Below are 23,602 nucleotides of genomic sequence, written 5' to 3'. Positions count from 1 at the left end.
CCGCGTGTCGTACACATCTAGCGCACAGTTGCAACATCGACTCAGACATCTGGATAAGCCCCTCAACAATTGCAGACTGAAAGGAAAGAGAGGAAAGGCAGGATAGTTAACCAGACGCACAGATTACGTAACAGAAGCAAGACGCATGATATATATATATATATATATATTTATTTATTTATTTATTTAACGAAACCGGCGAGCTACGCCACGACGTCTGCATGGCACATGCGTGGCTCGCTGCAACAGTTGTGGACGATGCGTTTTGATTGCTTCGGTAAAAAGCCCACATTGCATTTCTGTTTGGAGCCCTCGCACTGACCCCCTTGCACTAAGCCTGGAGTGCATCCAGAACCGTCGTGGACGCTTCATGCTGTCTAATTATAATGGGGCCTTTGTATTGTTGCTAAAGCAACCGACAACCAATTTTTGTGGTACTTCTTTTTTAGTGCCATATAGAAAGCTTACCGGTCGGAGTGTCCAATCTTGCCGTGGTAAAGCGAAAAAGCACTGTGGAACATTTTGTATCGTAATTTTTCGATCTGCAGTCGCGATCGTTATCATGAAGTTGCACGCTGGAAACATGCTGGAAACAGTGATTGGGTGATCGCGAGAGCTATAGCACACCGCAGTTGGCGAAGAGCGGTAGGATAGATGTCCGTAGTGTCTATTAATGTAAGCCTGGCACAATCAGACGATGTCATTCCACTGATGTCATTTCTCGCAGGAAAACCATAGAACTAGGGGCACCGCGCACAAATAAAGAAGGCACTCACGTTCGCTGCCATGTTATGAGGGCGCCACCGTCTCTGCCGTTCCACTCGAGGAGATTTTAGAAAAGGACAACCTGGAGTGGCAGCGATCGCTACTGCTTACCGGCAGAGGTGAAACCAGCGCTCAAGTGCTTCTCTTTTGCGAATGCAAACGCCAGGGTATTTGGAAAATAATAATAAAAAAAACAACAACACGAGCCACTCCACTCTGTGAAGGTGGATGACCAGCGAAACTGTTTAGCACACGACACAGAGGTGACACGGAATTTCGAACAAAGGTCCGAACACATTTATTGTATTGATCGGTGGCCATCGTGACCAATGGTACGCACAGACATTTATTTATACACATTTAGGTGGACTATACATACATGCATACATACATACATACATACATACACACACACACATACATATGTATGTATGTATGTATGTATGTATGTATGTATGAATGTATGTACGTATGTACGTGTGTATGTATGTATGTATGTATGTATGTATGTATGTATGTATGTATGTATGTATGTATGTATGTATGTATGTATGTAAACAAAGTGAGAGTCTGCCGGGATCCGGCAGTTAACATAATAGGCACTTGTAGGTTGAGAACGCACGTAAGAAAAAAAACTAGGCTTTATTTCCTACGTTTCGGCCGGGGTCCGGCCTTCATCAGGGCCTTCGTCAGGGAAATAGTGACCATTTCATTCGAATACCTAATCGAAAAGCACACTATTCGATTTGTTATTCGAAAGCTTCGAAAATTCGCACACCCATAGCCCTGATCGACAGCCAAACAGACGTTTGTTAAACGTTGTTCACAAGGAGAAGGGTAGGAGGGTAACGACCGGTAAGCAGGAGAGGTTCATTTGATTAGTAGCACACGCATCTGGCCGCATATTCGTCACCGTTGTTAACATAAGGGCGTGGGGAAACGCAGAAAAAGTGAGACCGGGTGGCGATGCAATATTGCCCATCTATAGATTATGGGGTTTTACGTGCCAAAACCATTTTCTGATTATGAGGCACGCCGTAGTGGAGGACTCCGGAAATTTCGACCGCCTGGGGTTCTTTAACGTGCACCTAAATCTAAGTACACGGGTGTTTTCGCATTTCGCCCCCATCGAAATGCGGCCGCCGTGGCCGGGATTCGATCCCGCAACCCCGTGCTCAGCAGCTCAACACCATAGCCACTGAGCAACCACGGCGGGTATTGCCCATCTATAATGGTAGACTATAGACGTGCGTCACAAATATATAGCCAAACTTATCAATGGTCCTTCGCGATGCACTTCTCTCCGCCATACGCCCCTCCCCACCATTCCACCCACGACGAACTACAAATGTCGCTTCGTTCTCACTGTTTGTACTGATTACGACGAAGGCGCCTAATGCGTGCTCAACTGTTTGTACTGAGACGTCGACACAGTGATGGCACTGTATCGACGTCTGAGTGCGGGTTCATTCGCATAAACTGTCGTTTGCATTTCGACGTAGCTTATGTACATGAACATTGCATGACATTATAGTCGTGACCTGTGCGGTGCTTAGACATGAATATTGCGTATTAAACGTTAAATATACGATGACAAGAAAAAAAAAAAAAAAACTCGCTGCACAGATTCAAACATATATGCGCTGGATCTACATAATGTATTTTTTTTCAGGGACATCTTTGGTAGACAAAAAAAAAAGATGGGGTGAAATTGTGCCGATTTTAAACGGTATTTAATGGAAAGATAACGGCTCCGTTTACATGGATTAATTCTTTGACGTTGCAGGTAGCGCGTTCACGCACGAAAATGGGTCCAGGAACCACCTGACTCGTAGCCAATCCCCCACAGTGGACATGCACGAAAATCATTCGGGATAACAATTCCTGTCACGCTCTCCAGAACAGGAAAAACTACGTTGTCAAGGCCTGGAATGGGAAACGGCTCGAAAATCCGTAGAATTGTAAGGAATGGGATTGCGCCACAGTCAACTACTACATATTCCATGAAATGGAAAGGGACAGGAATTGACATCTACCATTCCGCAACAACGATACGTTGCTTATAAAAACTGTCTGCGCACATTCAACGAACCACGCACGTGTGTGTCCACATGCATTCGATAGACTGGTGGCACATTTCCTTGGCTCTTTCGACCTCTTTTCGTGGTTGGTCGGTAGGCGGACACAGCAAGAAAAAAAACATTGGGTCGTTCTCTTGTTCATTTGTTCGTGCTTTCGTTCGCTCTTTCGTTCGTTCGCTCGCTCATTCATTTATTCATTCATTCAATTATTCGTTCGTTCATTCATTCATTCATTCATTCATTCATTCATTCATTCATTCGTTCGTTCGTTCGTTCGTTCGTTCGTTCGTTCGTTCGTTCGTTCGTTCGCTCAAGCGCTCGAACACTCGTTCATTCGCTCGTTAGTTCGTTCGCTCGCTCGTTCACTAGTTCGTTCGCTGGCTCGCTCATTCATTCATTCATTCATTCATTTGTTCGTTCGTTCGTTCGTTCATTCATTCATTCATTCGTTCGTTCGTTCGCTCAAGCGCTCGATCACTCGTTCGTTCGCTCGTTAGTTCGTTCGCTCGCTCGCTCGTTCACTAGTTCGTTCGTTGGCTCGCTCGTTCACCAGTTCGTTCGCTGGCTCGCTCATTCATTCATTCGTGCGTTCGTTCGTTCGTTCGTTCGTTCGTTCGTTCGTTCGTTCGTTCGTTCGTTCGTTCGTTCGTTCATTCATTCATTCGTTCGTTCGTTCGTTCGTTCGCTCAAGCGCTCGATCACTCGTTCATTCGCTCGTTAGTTCGTTCGCTCGCTCGCTCGTTCACTAGTTCGTTCGTTGGCTCGCTCGTTCACCAGTTCGTTCGCTGGCTCGCTCATTCATTCATTCGTGCGTTCGTTCGTTCGTTCATTCATTCATTCATTCATTCATTCGTTCATTCATTCGTTCGTTCGTTCGTTCGCTCAAGCGCTCGATCACTCGTTCGTTCGCTCGTTAGTCCGTTCGCTCGCTCGCTCGTTCACTAGTTCGTTCGTTGGCTCGCTCGTTCACTAGTTCGTTCGCTGGCTCGTTCGTTCGTTCTTTCGGACTATTCGCTCACATAGATAATCATCAGCGGACTTGTAGGAAATATCACACGGGTCTGTGGTATACCTAAATGCAAATTTTACTTGCCAAAATATATTACGCTTCTTATTTACAACAGCCAGCTTGCTTGCGTCACATATATAAGGTGCTGCCACTTAGTGTGGGGCACGGCTATCCTGGCCAATATCAGTAACCTCCATACAGTAAAAAAAAAGCAATTCGTACCAATGATATCTGCATCTTTACAGCGAAGCCGAATATGGGAGTTACCCAACCCTTCTTGTGCGGCGGAGGCGTGATGGGTATATCGAGGAAGCATAGGCGCATTGTACAAAACAGAACCGACGCAGTACAGACCAATATGCGTCAGATACAGTGGACACAGTGGAAGCACTACGCCCAGATACAGCGAATCGTTTGGAAAGACTCGGGTACGGCGAAGGAGTTGCCCCGAATGAAGTGGAGCACTTGCAAAGTCTTAGGTAGTTTTCGAGCAACGTCAAACCAGACTCCTGCAGAGTTTCCTTCTCAAAGCAGTGAGAACTCCCTTGTACAAGCCTTGCTGTCTTTGACGCATGGGTTGCTCTGATTTGCATATATCTGCTAAGGTGTCTTTTCTTGTTTTCTTTTTCCATGAGCGCTGCGCTTGATTGGCGGACGGCCGCAGGCCTGTGCGTAGCTTCCGCAACACTGCACCTTATTAGTGAGGCGAAGAGACTCGTAGCGGTGTTCCCCGCAGGTTAGATCCGCAATGTTACGTAACCGTGGAAACGCGAAAAAGAAAAAAAAAAGAAGGAAAGGAAACCCAAATAAGAGAACACTGCCGCCTAGCGAATGGAGATCACCGTTTCGCAACCACTCTTCCCCATCACGAGCGGCGGCTGTGCCTTTCGGAGGCGCGCCGCAGTTTCGTAACCTGTCGTCTGCTAAGCGGAACATACGAGCAAAAAAAAAAAAAACATGAAAGTATGTCGAAATCCGGCATTCTAGAAAATTCGGCGGCGCCACACGACGAAAGATAAGTAAAAAAGAGAATCAAAACGAGATATCCTGCTGCGATTTCCCGAGTGACTCGGCGCAACTAACGCAACGCTTGGCCGGAAATAAATCGCACGTGCGCTCCCTACACGAACAAGACCCTGAGGTTAAAGGCGAGACGCCGTCTGCTATACGCTTGACAGACGAAGGTTGCGAAACCGCGACGCCGAAAGAAGCGCGAACAGAAACGCGGAGCAGAAGTCCAGCACAAATCTCGCGGAAATCAATAAACGAATAAAGTACTGAATCCTCATTCGCCTCTAAAAATCTGCACTAACGAACACTCCGCCAGGAGGCGCCTCTTACGCTTACTGCGAAATACATTTTAGCATTGAGTTTCTCACTATAACACCTAGAGGGGAATCTGGCGCCGCCGTTTATGGGAGTTTCGTAAGGGGCGCTGTGCCGTCATGGGTATGCGGGTATGTGTGTCTGCGAGGCTTGTGTTAATTGACTGGTGTTGTAAGAGGCTTCGTCTAAAACGTGAGTATGGCTACACAAATAACGCGTTCTTAAAGTAAAACCTTCATAAAATGTTTCCATTCACGCATATTACATCTTTACTCGCCTACAATGCATGACCAACCGAAGAAAAGCAACAACAGACGACCAACTGTTTCAAAGCGAGCGCGAACCTTGTCGTCTGTCCTCCACCTTTGGCGGCCCGCTGATACTTTTTACATAACATGTAGTCGTACATATAATAACAAGTTCTCATAGTTAAACAAAACATGTTTTCGCGTAACAATAAAGCTAAAACAGCTTTTCACGTGCTGTTTTAGTCGAAAATGAATCATTGTGACAGACGGAACGGTACTTGCCATAGAGTTAGAGAAGTACTTGCCAAGCGCGTCTTCAAGGTGTCCTGTCTCTACGAGAACGATACCAATCCGAAGTCACAATATACCGGCATTCCCATGCATACCACAGCGCAGCAGCGCCAGATTTCCCTCTAGGTAATGTAGTGAGAAACTCTATGCCGAGAACGATTTCAATCCGAAGTCATAATATACCGGCATTCTCATGCATACCACAGCACAGCAGCGCCAGATTTCCCTCTAGGTAATATAGTGAGAAACTCTATGCCTTTTAGGTTCGTTTCCTACAAAAATTTCGTAGGACACTCTATGCCTACACATAGGGACCCTAGAAATACGCGGTAGCTGCAGCGCCGTCTGGCGGGCGGCCCCAGTGCGGCATCATACACGTTAATTAATCTTGTTTCATGATTCACGACGCACTCGTTTCGTCTCTTATATGGAACGTGACCTCCCATTCGGTACCGCAGAAAACATTCCCGTTACAGCGCCTTCATTTATTTTATATTATGGCGCGTACTTCGACGTTCTGCTCATATTGTTCGGGCTCGCATATGTGGGTACTTTTTCCTTCCGGAAGCGGACATTAAACATGAAGCACGCGCAGGTAAGTGTGTCAGAGCAGTCCGCACGGTATGAATCGTTTACGACTAGCATATAGACGCGTGTACGTAGAAGTGAACACAAGTATAGTTGTGGCTAAAGGTGTAAGGAACGAAGACTGCTATGCATAACGTTAAGAGACAGAAAGAGAGCGGTTTGGATCAGAGAGCAAACGGGTATAGCCGATATTCTAATTGACATCAAGAGAAAAAAAATGGAGCTGGGCAGGTCATGTAATGCGCCGGTTAGATAACTGTTGGACCATTAGTGTTGCCGAATGGTTACCAAGAGAAGGGAAACGCAGTCGAGGAAGGCAGAAGACTAGGTGGAGCTACGAAATTAGGAAATTCGCGGGCGCTAGTTGGAATCGGTTGGCGCAGGACAGGGGTAATTGGCGATCGCAGGGAGAGGCCTTCGTCCTGCAGAGGACATAAAACAGGCTGATGATGATGATGATGTTGATGTAAGGGAATCTTCTGCGACCGGCACCGTGACTAATGCGGATCGAGGCGTACGCCTGACTTATGTTTCGCGACAGGGAGTCACGAGCCGATAAGGTTTAGGGGTATAGGGAAGTAGCTGTTCCTCTCTCCTCAGTGCTACCTCACAAGGCCTCCAAAGTCGTACGGCCCGCGGATAGGGCGAAGCCTACGCAGGCAGGCCATTTGACGCAAGCTGCCATGCTCCTTTTGGAAACTTTCAAACAGAGCCAGTGGCGTCGGATGTGGGAGGGCACGAAATGCACTTCCAAGTTAATTAATTAATTAATTAATTAATTAATTAATTAATTCATTCATTCATTCGTTCGTTCGTTCGTTCGTTCGTTATACAGGAAGCAATAAGAATATTATGCAAATCCAACGCTCATGTCGCATTCTATTTGAACTTTTGCGAAGCGCTCAGTTAAATGCTATAAAACTGAATGCGACGCGTACAAGTTCCCCTTATTGTCACCCTAACCAATGCGCAACCTCATGCATGCTTCACGCAGCGCACAGGTCAACTTTAATGTCGCGCAGTGTTTATGTGATACACCGCACACGGGCCGTGACGAAATGCAAATAGCGGCTCACGCGAGTGCACACCGCGCAGAGACGTCGACGCTCTGACGTCACGAGGTTCGAAGGCGACGTTTGTCGAGGGAAAGAAATGGCGGCGAGGACAGATATGTACGCTGACAGAATTATGTACGACGCGAAGGGCATTGGAAAAAAAAAGACAGCCGTCTATTATTCGAGCGCGTTCACTCCGCTTTGAAAAATGCGGTACTGTCCATGGGAGGCTGACAAGAATGCAGGAACGACTGACCGCGTCTCGGGCACCTTTACAGTTCCAATTCCCACGTCACTCCTCGGACAATAGCATTGTGTGTGTGTGTGTGTGTGTGTGTGTGTGTGTGTGTGTGTGTGTGTGAGAGAGAGAGAGAGAGAGGGGGAGCGCAAGGATAGGAAACGTAGAGAGGTCAACCAGACGAGCACCTGGTTTGCTACCCTACACTAGGGCGGGGGAAAGGGAATACAAAGAGAAAAGAAGGGAGAGAGTAAGCACTGAGTGAATGTGGGAGGATGCACAGGCACACTATAAAGGGTCTCTTAAGCCGGTGGACTTCAAGTATTGTACCAGTGCACGAATCGCTTTTCGTGCCAGAATTAGGAAGCTTGGTGAAAGCACAGCTCTCTGGAGCTCTTCAGAACGAAGCACCCCTATTCGAGTATATGCGGCATTATCCTATCTGCATATACATATGCTGCCGGGCTAGCCGCCGCGGTAGTCCAATCGCTACGGCGTCGCGCTGCTGAGCTCGAGGTCGCGGGTTCGATTCCGACCGTGACGGCCACGTTTACGATGTGGGCCGCAGGCGAACGAGCGAGCCGGTGCTGCAGGTGCCAAAAATGCCGCGGTGTTCCCACGCCTTCTGCGTCCTGACGTGTACACCGAGAACGAAACCGAAACTGGTTCGTATTAGAAACGAGCGCTGTGTATATCAAATGGTTTGAGCAGTTCTGGGACTTGCCCGAATTTTTCCTGTTTTATGGATTTACGGGGTTTGAACCTTCGTTTCGAAGTATGTGCGTAATAAAGGAAAATAAAATAATAAGAGGAATTAAAGGAATTCGTCCTATTCCGGAACGAATTTTTCTTCAACTGTGAAGCTTTTCTTTCGAGGAACCCGTATGAGTTTCCTTTGTAGCACTTAGCTGCGTGTGGGTGGATGTCTCGTTACCCTTTATTAATTATTTCTCGCCAGCTTCCGCGTTTCCGCAGAACTATTACGCGAAGCATGTGCGGTTTGTACCTTCATTTAACGGAAATGAAAAAAAGCGACAGGTCGAAAATCCCGTCTCGCCACTTCTCTAACGGCTCGCGCGCGCGCTAAAAGGCTCCAGGCAGCGACGCGGGACCGGCTGCCACCGTCATCAGGAGTAACTGAGAAAGAGAGAGAGGGAGGGAGAGGTAGAGCAGCCCGCCATAACGATCGGACGCTGACCAAAAATAACGCTCCGCTCCCGCATCGACTCCCGAGGCACGTGCACGAGTCGCATCAAACAGGCACGTCCGGAGCAGAAGCGCGCCAGGTATATTATTGACGCCTTCGGCGGACCGTCACGTGAACAGGGCGTGGTCCTCCTACGCGCAGGAAGACACTCGCGTGACGATATCTGGTGTGCGGAACGAAGAACTACGCATAACTGTTCAAAAATAATTCGGCAAGTATACGCACGCGTCGCGTACACTGTGGCACGTACACACACACACGCACGGTCACACGCGTTCGATATAGTGTACCCGTTACAGGAACGCTGGCATTCGGCGCCTGCTATATATACCCTCGTATTCTAAAATGTGCAAATCGAAGCGGAGGGCACGCCACTCGCGCGCTCTCATTCGACTGAGGAGGCTTATATTGTGCTTCGGGAAATCTCCTCGGCGATTTCTGAGTTAGGTATTTACGAGTATATAAACAAGCACCCACTCGAAGGGGTTGGAGTGGAAGCTTCCATCGCAGTTAATATAGCCTAAAAAACGCTGTTGAAGCGCAGTGCCCATTTCAGTCGAAGATGACGTATCTATCTATCTATCTATCTATCTATCTATCTATCTATCTATCTATCTATCTATCTATCTACTGCCTGTCTGTCTGTCCATCTATCTACTGTGTATGTATGTATGTATGTATGTATGTATGTATGTATGTATGTATGTATGTATGTGTGTATGTATGTACGTACGTATATGTGTGTGTGTGTATATGTATGTATGTATGTATGTATGTATGTATGTATGTATGTATGTACAGACTGACCAACCAACCGACCAACCGGTATAAGCTCAGCCCGCGATATTCGTATCGTCGCGGTTGCAGGAGTCGAATAGAAGTTCAGCCCAGCTGGCCGAAACGGTCTCTCAAGTTCGAACTCGCACGTCCCCGAAACGGGGTACGTGCGCGTACGTGTCGAGAGCGCCGCACATAGAGCAATGAATGCCGGGGTTACGTACACTTCCGCTCGATGGGAAATTACGACACCGCTGCAGCACATCACTTGCGGCAGTGACCGTAAGAGGGCGCGGCACGTCACTTCCGGCGGCGGCCGGAAGTTCCCGCGCAGGGTGCGACGCCGGAAGCGCGGCAGAACAAATCAGACTGCGAGGCCGGAAATGCAAAAGGGGGCTTGAACGAGGAAGCATGCCCTCTGTGGTGGAACCAAGCGAACAAAAAGATTTTAAAAAAACGCTTCAGAAAAATAAGGCAGCGCGCAGATAAGCTGCTCTTCAAAAGAAGTTGGAATGTTTTTCTTCTTCGCCGTTATCTTGGGCAGTGTGTCAACCGGACGGCATGCGCGGAAACGGTCGCTCAAAGGTCGACATCCAGAATGATGAACAGAAAATCAGGGCTACTTGATTTCTAAACCAAAATATAGGGTGCCGAAGAAGCAGCGGCTGCTGAGTGCCATAGGAACAGTGAAAGTAGTCAGAAATATATGCTTCTAATTATATGGCATTGAAATGCGTATTATATATCCATGGAAGAAGAGCATGTACATGTCGGTGCAACTCGACAATTAGATGCACAGCGGATTTGTGCGACCAACGCGGTCCGGAACCGCCAACCCTGGCGGCGGATCAAACGCGACACAGCGCTAGGTGCCACCGACCACAGCATCTAAACCTTCATAAGCATAAAGGTGTCCTGCGAAAACGTCTCAAAGAGCTAATTACCTCTATAAAATATATCACATGTTATAATTGTAATATATATTACAGTTGTAATAAACCTTAAAGGCCGGGATACATGGAGCGTTTTTCTCGATGAATTCCGCACAGCAGGAAACGCTGCAGCGCCGTGATTCCGATCGTTTTGTTGGCGGAAAAATGCAGAGTGAAAAACCGGCGTTTGCCGCCTCAGTGTGGCCAGGCGAGGCAAAACTGCTTTAGTCAACATGAAACGCTCAGATATGGCCTTTCTTTACAACAACAAAGTACGCATGAAAAACCCTAAAACTTTGTCTAAAGCTTTTTCAGTTGCTTTTAATAATGCACAAGTATATTTTGTGCCTGTCTAGCGGATAGATTGCGTTGGAAATGAGCGATGTGGTCACGCTGTGCGTAATCGGAAAATGCTGTTTCGTTACAGACGTGTCTCCGTCTTTATAATCATTACGTTCGACCCTTCCACTATGCCACAATACGGGACGCTTCTGCACCGCGCAGATAAGCTTATCGTTGCATTGCACGCGAGCTGCCTTTGAAGTCGTGACCACGTGTCGTTAACACAAGGTGCCAAGCCCGCGAACAGGGAAGCGCGCGCGCGATAAGCAAGCGCCGGCGTGCAAGACGGAAGTGACGGAGGTGTCGGCCAGTGAGCCGTGATTGGCTGCCCTTGCTGGCCCCTTCCGGCAGCGTCCGACGACGCGCGTCAAATGTCTGGCGGGTGCTGATCGGCGGCGGCGGGCGTTCTCGACGCCGGGCGAAAAATCGCAGACTTGCCGCCGTAAAAGCGCTCCATGTATCCCGGCCTTTAACAGTTGGCCTTCGGTAGTCGCACCCTGCAACCGAGTTGCGGCAAATGCCCTTAGGAGAGCAAGTCCGAGTATATTATTATTATTTGTTTTGAACACTTATCCTCCTGAGTTCTGGCTGTGGGGCATTTATCCAATATATTGGACATCAAATACTCCGCCACTACCCAGGCCGCAGCATGTTTTAGCCCGTAAAACCGAACTGTCCAATATTTTAGATAGAGTTACTGTATATGATACCATAGCTACCTTTGGTAGTATATACAGTAACTCTAATTTTAGACACCTACTAGCGCCACCTATGAAGTTTTGTTGAAAATGCTTTAGTAGTTTGGACACCAGGGGTGTTTGCAATGGCGGCATTCAGCAGCACGGCTTTTACGGCGACCGCCGAAAAAGTAAGTTCTATGTCTTATATCGCTCGTTCTTTTTCTGTGATGAAATTTTCATTTATAAACAGATTTTGCACTTTTGAAGCCACTTAATATTAATTTAATATTAAATTTGCCCTTTGCTATTGCATATCCACTACCCCAAAAATGACCGGGTAGAGTTCCAGTGTCCAATATATTGGACATCATGTTGTGCTAAAACAGCCGATAATTGTGAAATACTAAAATTCACATTACGTCTCTGTAACGTAAACATCAATTTCTGAAAAGCTCACAAAAATCTGTGAACTTTAATACACCTCCGAACTCAGGAGGGTATATACAATTAACAGGAAAGAGAAAGCGAGGAGCAGGCTGGCAACTGCCACCGGAAGGAGCACAATGCCTGCCTACCCTTCAGAAGGGAGGTGACAGCAACACAGAAATGAAAGATAGGAAGGAGGGGAGGAAAGAGGAAAGGAAGAGCAACAGGACAAATCTAAAGAATAGAGTAGAACGCAGCACAGATCACACACAGTAGGGCCGGTCACTGAAGGTCACGCTAATACAGAGTGTTAATAAAATGGTTTCGACGCTACAAACGTGAACCTAAGTTAGTTAACTCTAGAAAAGTAAGTAGAGTGCGATGAGCCTGATCACGTTTCGACGAACAACCACTGGGGTACAAACATTCTTCGATTGTCGTACACCGCGCGCAAGCCAAGGAGATGATAGTCTCTCACTAGGGACATGCGCTGCGCACTGAAAGCGGGACACAAATATAAGGTGCTGAAGTGTCTCGCAGCAGCCACAAAACGTACAAGTCCGAGTATACGAAAACGGGGAAAGAGCCAAATAAAGTCGCTTTAAAACGGCAGAAAACGGCCAAATCAATTCGGTTCATTAAAGGAATGGTGCGCTTGACGGTTTATGTTTGTTGTGGTGAGGATATTTAGGCAGCGTTCGTTGTTTCGCTGCGTTATTACGTAGGGAATGGACCTCGTGACTGGCACATGTTTAACGGTATAGTACAATTATACTTGAACGTATACGCGTCAAATGATCGACATATGCGGTGTTATCATCTTTATGTTGTTATGTTATGCCGTGTCGGGCGATGTCGTAGTTTCCGTAAAACCTAAGTCTGCGGTAAAAAAAAAAGGAAAAGAAAGAGATGTCAGTTTAATTAAAGGTAAGCTGCAGAAAAATATTACCGTTACTAACTTTCCAGTATTTTTCTAGACCGAGGCTGCAGGAACTTGTACTCTGCGCTGGTCAGTGTTATGCAAGTAATAACGTGAATAATTTTAAACAATGAGTGTACATAGCACTATTAGCGTAACACCGACACGTTTGCAGAGCTGCAGGTCTCGGCGACAACCTCCAACGTCCCCACAAGACGTGGCCCGCTAAAGGAACGCTGCTTCTTTGGGCCACCGAAAAGCAGCGTTGCTCGTGCGACACGCACCGAGCATTCCACAGTTGCCCGAAAGGGAACGGGCGTTATCCTCTTACCGGGAGGACCGGTTGAGTGCCAGGAAGGAATCGAAAGGATACGTATATCTTGTCCTTCCTGTAGCGTGTCCTGAGGTTGTTGTTGATGGTGTCCTCGTCGATGCGGCTGAGCGCCGTCATGTCCGGCATCCCGAGCTCCAGGCACCGCCCTGTACACAGCAAGCATAGTAGAGGGGGGGGGGGTGAGAATTGGAGTATATAGCCTCCCACGTGACTTCTAGAGAGATTACACGTGTTTTAGCGGTAACATACACAAGCTGCAGAAATTGGCGTGCATATGTATATATAGTTGACAAACTCTACTAGCGTCATTGAGATTCCCACGGAAACAACTAGGAGGGAATCTGACGCTAGTGCCCAACAAGGACTGCAAGTACGGAAGTTCAAACGGCCGTCGGATACTTTTTATGCGACCCCCTTTGGATACCACTGCTTTGTTTACAGGGAAAAAAGGCAATGCCGAAGCACAAAGCTTATATGCATAATGCTGGTTTACCGACCGCAGTGATACCCTGTGTTAAGCGACGCCATCGGTCGCATACAGAAGGCTAACTCGGTGATTTCAGATCTACTAGACTTGAAATGCACGAGAACGATGCCGGTGGCTGACGCAAATACTTTATAACGACTGCCACATAGATGTTTCGGGGTTGCAATTGGGTCGGCCGTACACGAAGTGCACTCTTGCGTTCTAGTTCCCACGCCAAGCGATCATATAGAGTTCTCCTTCACTTTGGCGATTCACAGACGCAGCTTCTCTTCGTTTAATAAAAAAAAACGATACGGCCATAACGGTTCACAACACGTACACAAACCGCGGCTGATGATGCATGCACGTAGCATATGTTTGTGCGGCCAAGATAAATTTCAGCGTACTGTAGTTACCGCTGCACCGAAAAGCTACACGGTGGGAAGGTGTGTGAACTGACACCCCGTAAGCCCCACGGTGAACGAGCTAAAACATATCCAAATAGCAGCGCCGCCTGGGCCCGCACAAGCAAGAGAGGAGGAACGGCTCGCCGCACGTCCTTCCCTCAACGCCCGATGAACATCACGGTGCATACACTGGTCTCTAAACATAAAAGCAGAACTACCTAACCTCGTCATTGAAGTTACCTAAACAGGCGATAAAGCGCCTCAGAAAGGCAAGCCAACGATTTGATAAGCGGACCTATCTTTGTCAAAGGTCCTCGACAAAGATCGGGCCACCTGTCGAAACGTTCGTGTACGTGACTTCCATGCCGCGGTGTGCTACTCCATCTGTCAGCCCGCTTCTCGATTTTGAATCCCGTCGTCGTTTTGACAAATTCCCCGCGGTTTCGCGTCGGTCTCGTCTCGTGCGCCATCGAGGTGTTAAGCCCGCAACGTCGATGGCGGCGCTTCTCATCAAGTCAGGGACCCTACGCATGCAAATTCTATGTCGGCGTTTGACTGCATATAGGCTCCCTAAGCCACCGTTGTGAGACGCCTGGTATAGCTACCAGTGCGCTGTTCCTGCTGCGCCGCAGCAGTTGCGTCGCATGCAGCACCGTGCGGCGTCTACTGTGAGAACACCGTCCGAGGAGCTCGAGAGAAACGCTGAACATTGCTCTCAGTTTCATTGCATCGTCCTTCGGGTGAAACTGCCGATATTTGTTTTGTGTCTTTGCTGGCTTGCAAATACTTTGCTCGCGCAGTACAAACATTTCCGGCGTCCGAGAAGCGTACATTAAAGCAGTCGCGCGCAAAATGAATAACCTCAAAGCGATCGACTAGACAGAAGGTACGAATGCGCGCGCCAAGTTTACACGTGTGTAGAGAAATAGAAACCTATTCGACGCAACTGCATAGTAGCTGCGGTTACATGAACCCGACAAAGTGTCGGCTTGTCCAGTCGAAAAAAGAACACACGACCGTCGTGTTCATGTATAAACGTTTTCAGGTAAGGTCGCGGAGCGAAGAGTCGCGTTCTTTCAATCCGACTGCAAGCTTGGGCTGGGCTGACTCGACAAACCCTCTTGTCAAGGTTCACGTAAATGTGATCGATTCGTGCTCGATAAGCTCGACATCTGACTCGACTCACACGCGTCGAGTGCATGTAAACGAAGCTGGCGTAGCTATATGTTGTTCGATTTTGACATAACTGTTTATTGCTCTATATATAACGTCTGCATGCATGCCTCTCCGAGCCTATCGAAAGTACACTGTGCAGAGAACAAGTAATAGTTACTAGCAAACAAACAGCTGTGTTATGCTAGGAACAAAAAACTGGTACATCATTCTGAGTGCAAAAAAAAAATTATGGGGTGAACAAGAAACACTTCAGCTTCAATGAGCACATGACCATTTTGCTGCTGATGTACCAAACTAAAATCGCACTACAGCGTATGAACAGCAAGACAATTTTTTCTTATATATGTTGCACATATATGCAACATACATATATACAAACAATTTTATGAAGATGATCATAATACAGAGATGTTTGCCACGGGTAGATGACAAAAGAAAGCTCTTGTCGATGAAAGAAAACGAAAAGTAAGTAAAATTAGTAATACCCAGGCAGCAGCGAACGCAGTGACATCTACGTGAGAGCGGTGCACACGTACGCTTGTCGTTTATGATCACGGTGATCATCGCTTCGTCACTGCGCCCAGGGAGACGCATCAAATATACTACACGCATTTCTACGTTATCGTGGAGAAAACCCACCTCGCCTTTGCCAACATGAAAACACAAAAGAAAATAAACGATGCAAGAAGACAGAGCCGCGGCCAGTCCCGGAGGGGAAAACCCATCGCTCATACGTCTCAGACACGTCGGGGGACATTTTGTCGCTCAGGGAGAGAAAAGAGACGTGTCAGAGGAGCTTGCGCCAACAAAAAAATTGTACGGGCAACAAACTATACAGAAAGAAGACGAAGGACCGCCTACATCTGCATTCCTCGCAGCTATAGTGGATTCACTTCGAGCAGACGACGCGCGGTAAGAGCTCAAGAGAACGGAACAGGAAACAAACGAAAACGAGAATAAAAGAAAATAAAAACGGGCACGAACATCAAGTAGACGACGAGAACGCGGCGAGCAGACGATAATAAAACGGCGGGCGCCGCCATGCTGCTATACCGACGTTCACTCTCAAGTCTGTAAGCCGTCTGCTTCGACCAACGCCGTTTCACATTCGTTTTGGATTGCCACGCGTTCGCTGTTCTTTCCCAGCCTCTATTTCGTGTTCCTTTTCTCGCGAAACGAGGAAGGTAAAGATGTAGATGAGTCAGTTTGTTTTCGTTCGGGTACCGGGACGAGTGCGCCCCGGGGAGGCGGGAATTCCTTCGGCGAGAAAACAGCGGCGCGCCTCATTCCACGTACGCTCTCCATGGGTCATCTCACTCTTCGCTCTCTCCTAAGCCGGCAGCCAATCGTGGAACGGTGCCGCCTTGACGTGTACGTTCGTACGGCGCTCGTAAAATCTAGTAGTGCAGTCAGCTCACGAAGTCTTGACGTTAAGAAGAAGAAAATGAAGAAGAAATAAAGAAGCCTCGATCAACTTCTCGAATCTCTGTCGAGCATTCATCTTTTTCTGTTCTGTCACCGATTTTCAACAGAGAGAAAAACTAGCGTTTCACCCGTTTGAGCACTGCCAGTTTCGCCACTGATTCTTTCTTCATTAGCACAGCAGCACGTAGCAGCACACCACGGAGCGAACATGAGCGAGCGCCATGATGTCGCAATGCCCTGGTCACACGTGAGCGCCTTCCGTGCGATCACGTCATGACACGTATACAACTCCCGGAAATCAAAATCGAAGGCGCTCGCAGATGAGCTTTTAGAGTAAATTATTCTGGGTATTTTGAAGCCTTCTAGTGTTTTCTTTAGTGGTTCAAGGTGGAGGACCTTCATTTAACGCGTAATATGAAGAGCCGAAAATAACGTCACGCGCGAGAATCGTATTGTGGAGCTGCAACAACTTGAAAATGTAAATCAGTACTAGAAAGTTTACTCGAAAGTCACTGGAGACAAAAAAGAAAAAAGAAACTTACTCCCACTCCGTACACCGCGCGGTTATTTAAAGTATAAGTCCTCGCTCGAGTCGATCGAGAAAGAAATCTTACGGTGAATCACTGAACGTACGCCCGCATTAAATTAATCCGGACGAGAAATTCCGCGCACATACCCCACCGCCCACCCCCCTCCTAAGGTCGCGCGCAGTCAAGCGAGTTTTCTGCACTCGATACGCCTCGGTGAAGCCGCCGTCATTCGCACGTAATCATCGGGACAGCGAACAGTCTCCCCTTCCGAAAAAAAAAAAAATGCACAAGAAAACAAGAAAAAGACGCACGAACGACCCTGACTGCCATTGCGTCCGAAACGCTGTAACACGCGTGTTCAGCGTTTCTTCGGCGTGCACTGACACATATCTATATAGTCATGACATACACGTATATACAGCTATATCTTTCGCTCGCGCCCATCCCGAAGTTTTGTGTCTGGCATCCAAGATGTCTTAGGACATCACCCTTATCGCTGTATGGTATTCTGCGCTGTATACTTTCCCTCTGTTAACCCACTCCTGCTATAGCGCTTATTACGCTGCAGTTTGTACACACACACCCCACACACGCACACGCACACACACACACAGACACACACACACACACACACACACACACACACATATATATATATATATATATATATATATATATATATATATATATATATATATATATATATATATATATATATATATATATATATATATATATATACAGCCAACAGACAATGAAGCCAAGGAAGGCATCGGGACGGCCGGACAAGTGCGCATCGATGAAAAGCTACCAGCGACCAAACGTTATCGGTCAATAGAGAGCTTTAGATTACCGTAGCCCCAAGCGCTAGGGAGCCCCAACGCCTTGCGTCCCCCTAATTTAACATTTACTCTTAATACGCCGAGTTTCGGAGGTCACGTGCATGCACCGACATTGAGAGGGAAAAAATTACGGGAGAATTCATCTCACGACGACTGCCGTCGGCGATGCCAATGGCAATCGAGCAATGTAGCGACAGACCATGGCGAAACGGCAGCGTGATGACGATGGCACGAAGACAACGGTATGACCACGACGGCCTGACGACAGTCAGATATCGAAGGTACAATCATGGCGATGGAATGATCGCGGCTGTATGACGACGGTATGACAACGAACGCATGTCGACGATGGCACGACAACGGCACGAGCACAAATGGATGAAGACGAGTTTGTCACGACAATGGCGTGACGATGACTGTACCTCAAAACCTGTATGGCGACGGCGGCATGACGACAGTCGGACGACGAAGCTGCAGTGACGATGCTGGCACGAACACGACGGCATTACGACGACGGCCAGACAATGGAGGCACGATAGCGACTGTCTGGCGATGACATGACAAGGGTGACATGATAACGACTGTATGACGGCAGCACGATTACAATGACGAAGACTGACGTCGATGAAACGACGAAGGCGGTATGACGACGACGGCGTGGCATGTGATGCCGTCACTGAAGTGACGACAATAATAAAACGACGGCGCAAACGCCGGCACGACGACGAGTGTGTGACAATCACGGGGTGCTGAAGACGGCACGATGACAGTCGGAAGACAAAGCTGGAATGACGGCGATGCAACGACCACGACGGCATCACGAACCGGAACACGCACCTTGTGACCAGAGCTATTAGACAACGTGGACCATTGGGTTGGAGCAGAAGGCGCGAAAACGACAGCAAGACGAGAGTCACATCGCAAAGCTGTACTAACGACCATTGAACGACGACGACGGCATTCCAACGGCGGTATGACAACAAATGCATGACGACTGTATACGACGAAGACTGCATGACGAGTGTGGGGTGACAAAGCTGGAAGGACGGCGATGCAACGACCACGACGCCATCACGACCACGAGCCCGTACGTACCATGTGGCCCAAGCTATTAACCAACTTGGGGCGCTTGGTCGGGGCCGAAGACGTAATGACGACTGCATGACGAGAGTAAGAGATCACGAAGCTGAAATGACCAGAATGGGACGACTACAATGGCAGCACTACTAGGAGCACATACTTACTGGGCCAAGCAGGTAGACAACTCGGATCACTGGGTCGACATAAAAACAGACAGACAGACAGACAGACAGACAGACAGACAGACAGACAGACAGACAGACAGACAGACAGACAGAGATAGATAGATAGATAGATAGATAGATAGATAGATAGATAGATAGATAGATAGATAGATAGATAGATAGATAGATAGATAGATAGATACAAAACGGTTGAAGTAGGCAAAGTGTCATTCGCATTAAAAGCGAAGGGGATGGCTTCACGGAAAGTCGGTGTGCCAAGGCTGGCTGCGTGAAGCGATGCTCCCTCCCAGTTTATTTCTTTCTTCCGTGGATTTGAGGTCCTGAAGCAACCGCTAAGATGTATAAGGGACACAGAAGTGCCGGCGATCAAGTTCAACCACCTGAGCTTCGGCAAGGTGCTCCTAAAAATAAGTACGAGATCATATTTTTTTTTAATTTCCCTCAAATCGTAATTGGGAATGGGACCCGCGACCGTATGCTGAATTGATCCACCGCGGCGTGTGCACTGACTGGAAAGGACCGTAATGTCGACAAGCGGTGTCCAACCCCCCCTCTCTCCCCCCCCCCCCCCACGTCTGTGACGTGTTTCCGGCTCCTAAAATCACTTCCGCCGATTCGCCCAGCAAAAGCACAGTCTTTGAAGTCCGCATTCAAAATCCACAGGGCGCCGCCCTGGCGTGCATTTGGAAACCACTTATCTCATCCTCGTCGTGACTGGCCAATCGGTCTATCGGTCTTCGCCATTTCTCCCGCCTCCTCACGCCTCCCCTTTCCGCCGTGGGTTAACCGCGGGGATGCGATAAGCGCCCCACCTCGGCCAGTGACGTAAACGAGCTCAAGATGTCGCGCCGCTCGCGGCTGGCAACGGCAACCGCGGAGCGTCGCGAATCTATTCAGCGAAGGCCAGGTCACGGCGACCAGGAAATATGCGCTGGACAAAGCGTCTGCCTCACCCCGACGATGGTCCTCGCGATAGAAGGGCTATATAATATAGATCGAAATGCTCGATGACTGAAAGAAACGACCAAGGTGTACAGAGGTTCTCAAAAGGAAAACGCTCAGTGTGGTGCAATTTCACAGCCACACTGAGTGCGAACCTTCAAACGCTGATGGCTGTGAAAATAATCTTTTGTCACGTGCGACCCTCAAGAGGCGTCCTCTTATGCCCGGAGACGTCACTGTAAGAGATACCGCGACAACCCGCATGTTATACGAGGCGCGATGTAGTCTGCATGGGCACAGTATAATCATAAAAAAATGGGCACTAATTTCTTGCCCGAAGGCGAAGCACTGAAAGGGTTAGCGCTTCGCTGAATGCGTCTCAGAACGTTAGCGTGATGAGGAGCAGCGCCAGGGGCGCTGCGGTTGTAGCACCCCGACGCGCACGAGATAAGGCGTGTCATGATGATGATGATGATGCCTTATTCGATGGCACAAACCGACTGCGGTGGCTAGGCCACGAACCGGGTGGTAAAATTATTTTGAAAAAAAAAGAACATAAATGAATAATCGAGGATGAGAAAGAAAGCGAAATTAAATTAAATTAAGCAGTGTACACTAAGTTAGTCAGCCTTTAATAAACCGAATCGACTTCTTTGCTTTCTTTTCTTCCCTTCTGAAGAGAACCTTTTTTCAGCTTAGGACACTTGCTGTCCCGCAACCGGGTCGCGCGACGCACGTCCGTCACCGAAAAAAAAAAGAAACCCGTCTGCGCTTGTTCAGTTTGACGTTTGCCGCGTGTTCCACTCAGGCCGTGGTGTTTTAAGGTATACGGCCTCACTTGCGGAAATAAGCGCGCGCAAAGCCACACGCTTAAAAACGCGCGCCGCGAAAGGGGCTTTCGCGGCAAGAATTCTCTAGAATAGCAGCTTGGGCTTGTTGCGGTTTTTCATCCTGGTGTCAACTGCGCAAAACGTAGACGGGACACACGAGACGAGAAGACGGCACCACGAGCGCTGCCGAAATAAGCGCGCCGCCATGCGCGCGCTTATTTCCGCAAGTGAGGACGTACTTTTATGCAGCGCGTCGTGTAATGAACACACAGCTGCTGAGCTCGGCAGAAACGCCAACGCGTGCGCGCGTGTACACCTCTTGTGCCAGCAGTGGAAGCCGGAACCCCCGACCCTGGCTCAGGTGGAGCCGATCATGGAGGAAGGAAAAAAAAAGATAGGAGAGAACGTTGCGTCACATAGCCGGCCTTGGCAAACAAACGCTCCTTGAACCCAGTCCCTTTTGCTCAGTGGCGGCCCCACACGTGACCTCTTGCGTCGAGATCACGGAGCGAGAATCGAGATTGGATGAGACGTTTCGTTCCCAGTACAGCTATGCCAGTAGTTTTTATGCGAAGCATACTAGCCGCACAACCACGCTCTTCCTTGCTGCGCCGCGCGCGGCCGCGTAGCTACCATATGACGTCATAACAGCTGCAAAAGCGGAGGCTCAACTCGTGCGCTCGCTTGCGGCCGCGTAGCTACATAGCCGGGTCTCAGCTCGTGCGCTCGCCTGCATGAGTTGTTTCTTCGTCTAGCCGAACCAAATATAGCCAAGCAACAGCAGTTCACCAGGCTAAACAGTGGTTCAACAACTAAAATAAAGGCTAGTATGCTTCGCATCCTGGGCTTAACCTTAGCTAAGCCACAGCCATTTTTTTATGCGTGTGCGCTTGTTCGGCTGCCCTGCAGGTGGCTCTGCCTACAGAGCGGGAACACTATCAAACCAACCGCGCACTTCGACGTGCGATCACGTGTTGGGCCGACTAGGTTTGGCTTCGATCGCGCTGAGCGATGCTTCCTCCTAAACTCTTTTCCTTCCCGAGCCGATCGGCTGAGCGGAGCACGGCGTCCGTCGCGTCCACTTGGCTTCGTCACGAGCCAAGCGCGCTGCGACGATTGACTGATGCGTGTCGCAAGAGCCGGACAGCTCCAGTTGCCGTCGTTCACAGTGGAAAGGAGGAGCACGGCCTCCGAGATCTGAAGGCGCGAGCTGCCTCCGCGCCATAAGATCTCGGATTCCATGGTAAAAAAACGTAGAGATTTCTGCAAAAGATTTATTACAGGAGATCTCTGGTGCTGTGATCGTGCAGCTAGCCTTCATACACACGCCTACGCCGGCGCTAGAGCACACGTGCGTATAGGAGCTACCGGGGGAATGATGCTTAATACACGGACTTGTCCGACCTTCAAGCTTGTGGCTCAAGACGTTCTCGTGGCATTTGAAGGCAGACGAGCGCTGAATTGCCGATGAAAAGAACACAGACGGAAAGAACACGGATACAGACAGGAACGCTAAATTGTCAATGAAACGAACACAGAGGGAAAGGACACAGATACAGAGAGGGAAGCGTCTTTCCTGTCTGTATCCGTGTTCTTTGCATCTGTATTATTTTCACCGGCAATTCATCGCTCGTTTACCTTGAAATTTCGCACCAACTACAGCCCAACGGCTAACACGTTCTTGTAACTTTGTTAACTACTATGTATCTCCCTTTATTGGCCCATATTTCGGATCACTCCTATCTTTTTCTAAATGCAGAAAGCAATATGAGACTGCGTACATGCGTAATCACTACGAATTGTTCCATTTGTAACGCATTACTCTTTTTTTTTTAGAACGATCCGTTACGCGATGTCGCAGAGCCGTTTAAAGCGAGAAGGACGAGGCTTAGGCCAATTCACCTGCTAGTCATCGCTCCTATGCCGACTGAACCGCCATGATTGCAACTCCCGTAGACACTAGCGTCAAAGTTCCATCTAGTAATTACTGTATGACACTGTGTGAAGAAGAAAAGCAGTCTTTAGCACCGCCTGAGTCCTGCTGTACCGGGTTTCGGGGCCCCGACGTCGACGCCCACTATCGGAAACCCAAGGCCATCTCGTTATATGATCGTCGATACGGTACACTGCCGACAATACGTGCTTGAAGCACTTCAAGCAAAAGCTATATATACAAAGGCTAAATCGCATAGCGTCAGCTCTCAGGACGAACGCCCCCATTTACAACGGCTCAAATGGAAGGCAAGACGGACACTAGAAAGAGACCGCAGAACGCATTGTTACAAAAAAAAAAAATAACGTAACAGAAATGAAAATCGCGCCCCACCCGAATGGGCGGTGTTTCCACGTCGTTTATCGAGGGGGCACGATGTGGCAAAAAAAAACTTAAAGAAAGGACCATTAGGAAACCATTTGCAAGACAAGCAATGTTGGGGCTGCTCGGATCTGAACAAACGGCTCTCTGTGGCGGCTCCTGCTTAACACGCGTTTAAGTGCGAGTG

The 23,602-nt window shown here is 48.4% G+C and overlaps 1 protein-coding gene across 1 annotated transcript in view; it reads right to left on the bottom strand.

The window, feature by feature from the left end:
* The window catches only part of Myo81F (unconventional myosin 81F), a 124,817-nt gene that overhangs the window by 75,785 nt on the left and 25,430 nt on the right, over positions 1–23,602 (bottom strand). The window contains exon 2 of the mRNA XM_050192564.3: positions 13,258–13,364. Coding sequence (XP_050048521.1) covers positions 13,258–13,364 — 107 coding nt within the window. The remainder of the gene's footprint in view (positions 1–13,257; positions 13,365–23,602) is intronic.

This window comes from Dermacentor andersoni, chromosome 10, assembly GCF_023375885.2.
Source record: "Dermacentor andersoni chromosome 10, qqDerAnde1_hic_scaffold, whole genome shotgun sequence".
NCBI classification, from domain to species: domain Eukaryota; kingdom Metazoa; phylum Arthropoda; class Arachnida; order Ixodida; family Ixodidae; genus Dermacentor; species Dermacentor andersoni.
Note: the sequence above shows the minus strand (reverse complement) of the source record. Positions and strands in the feature narration are given on the sequence as shown.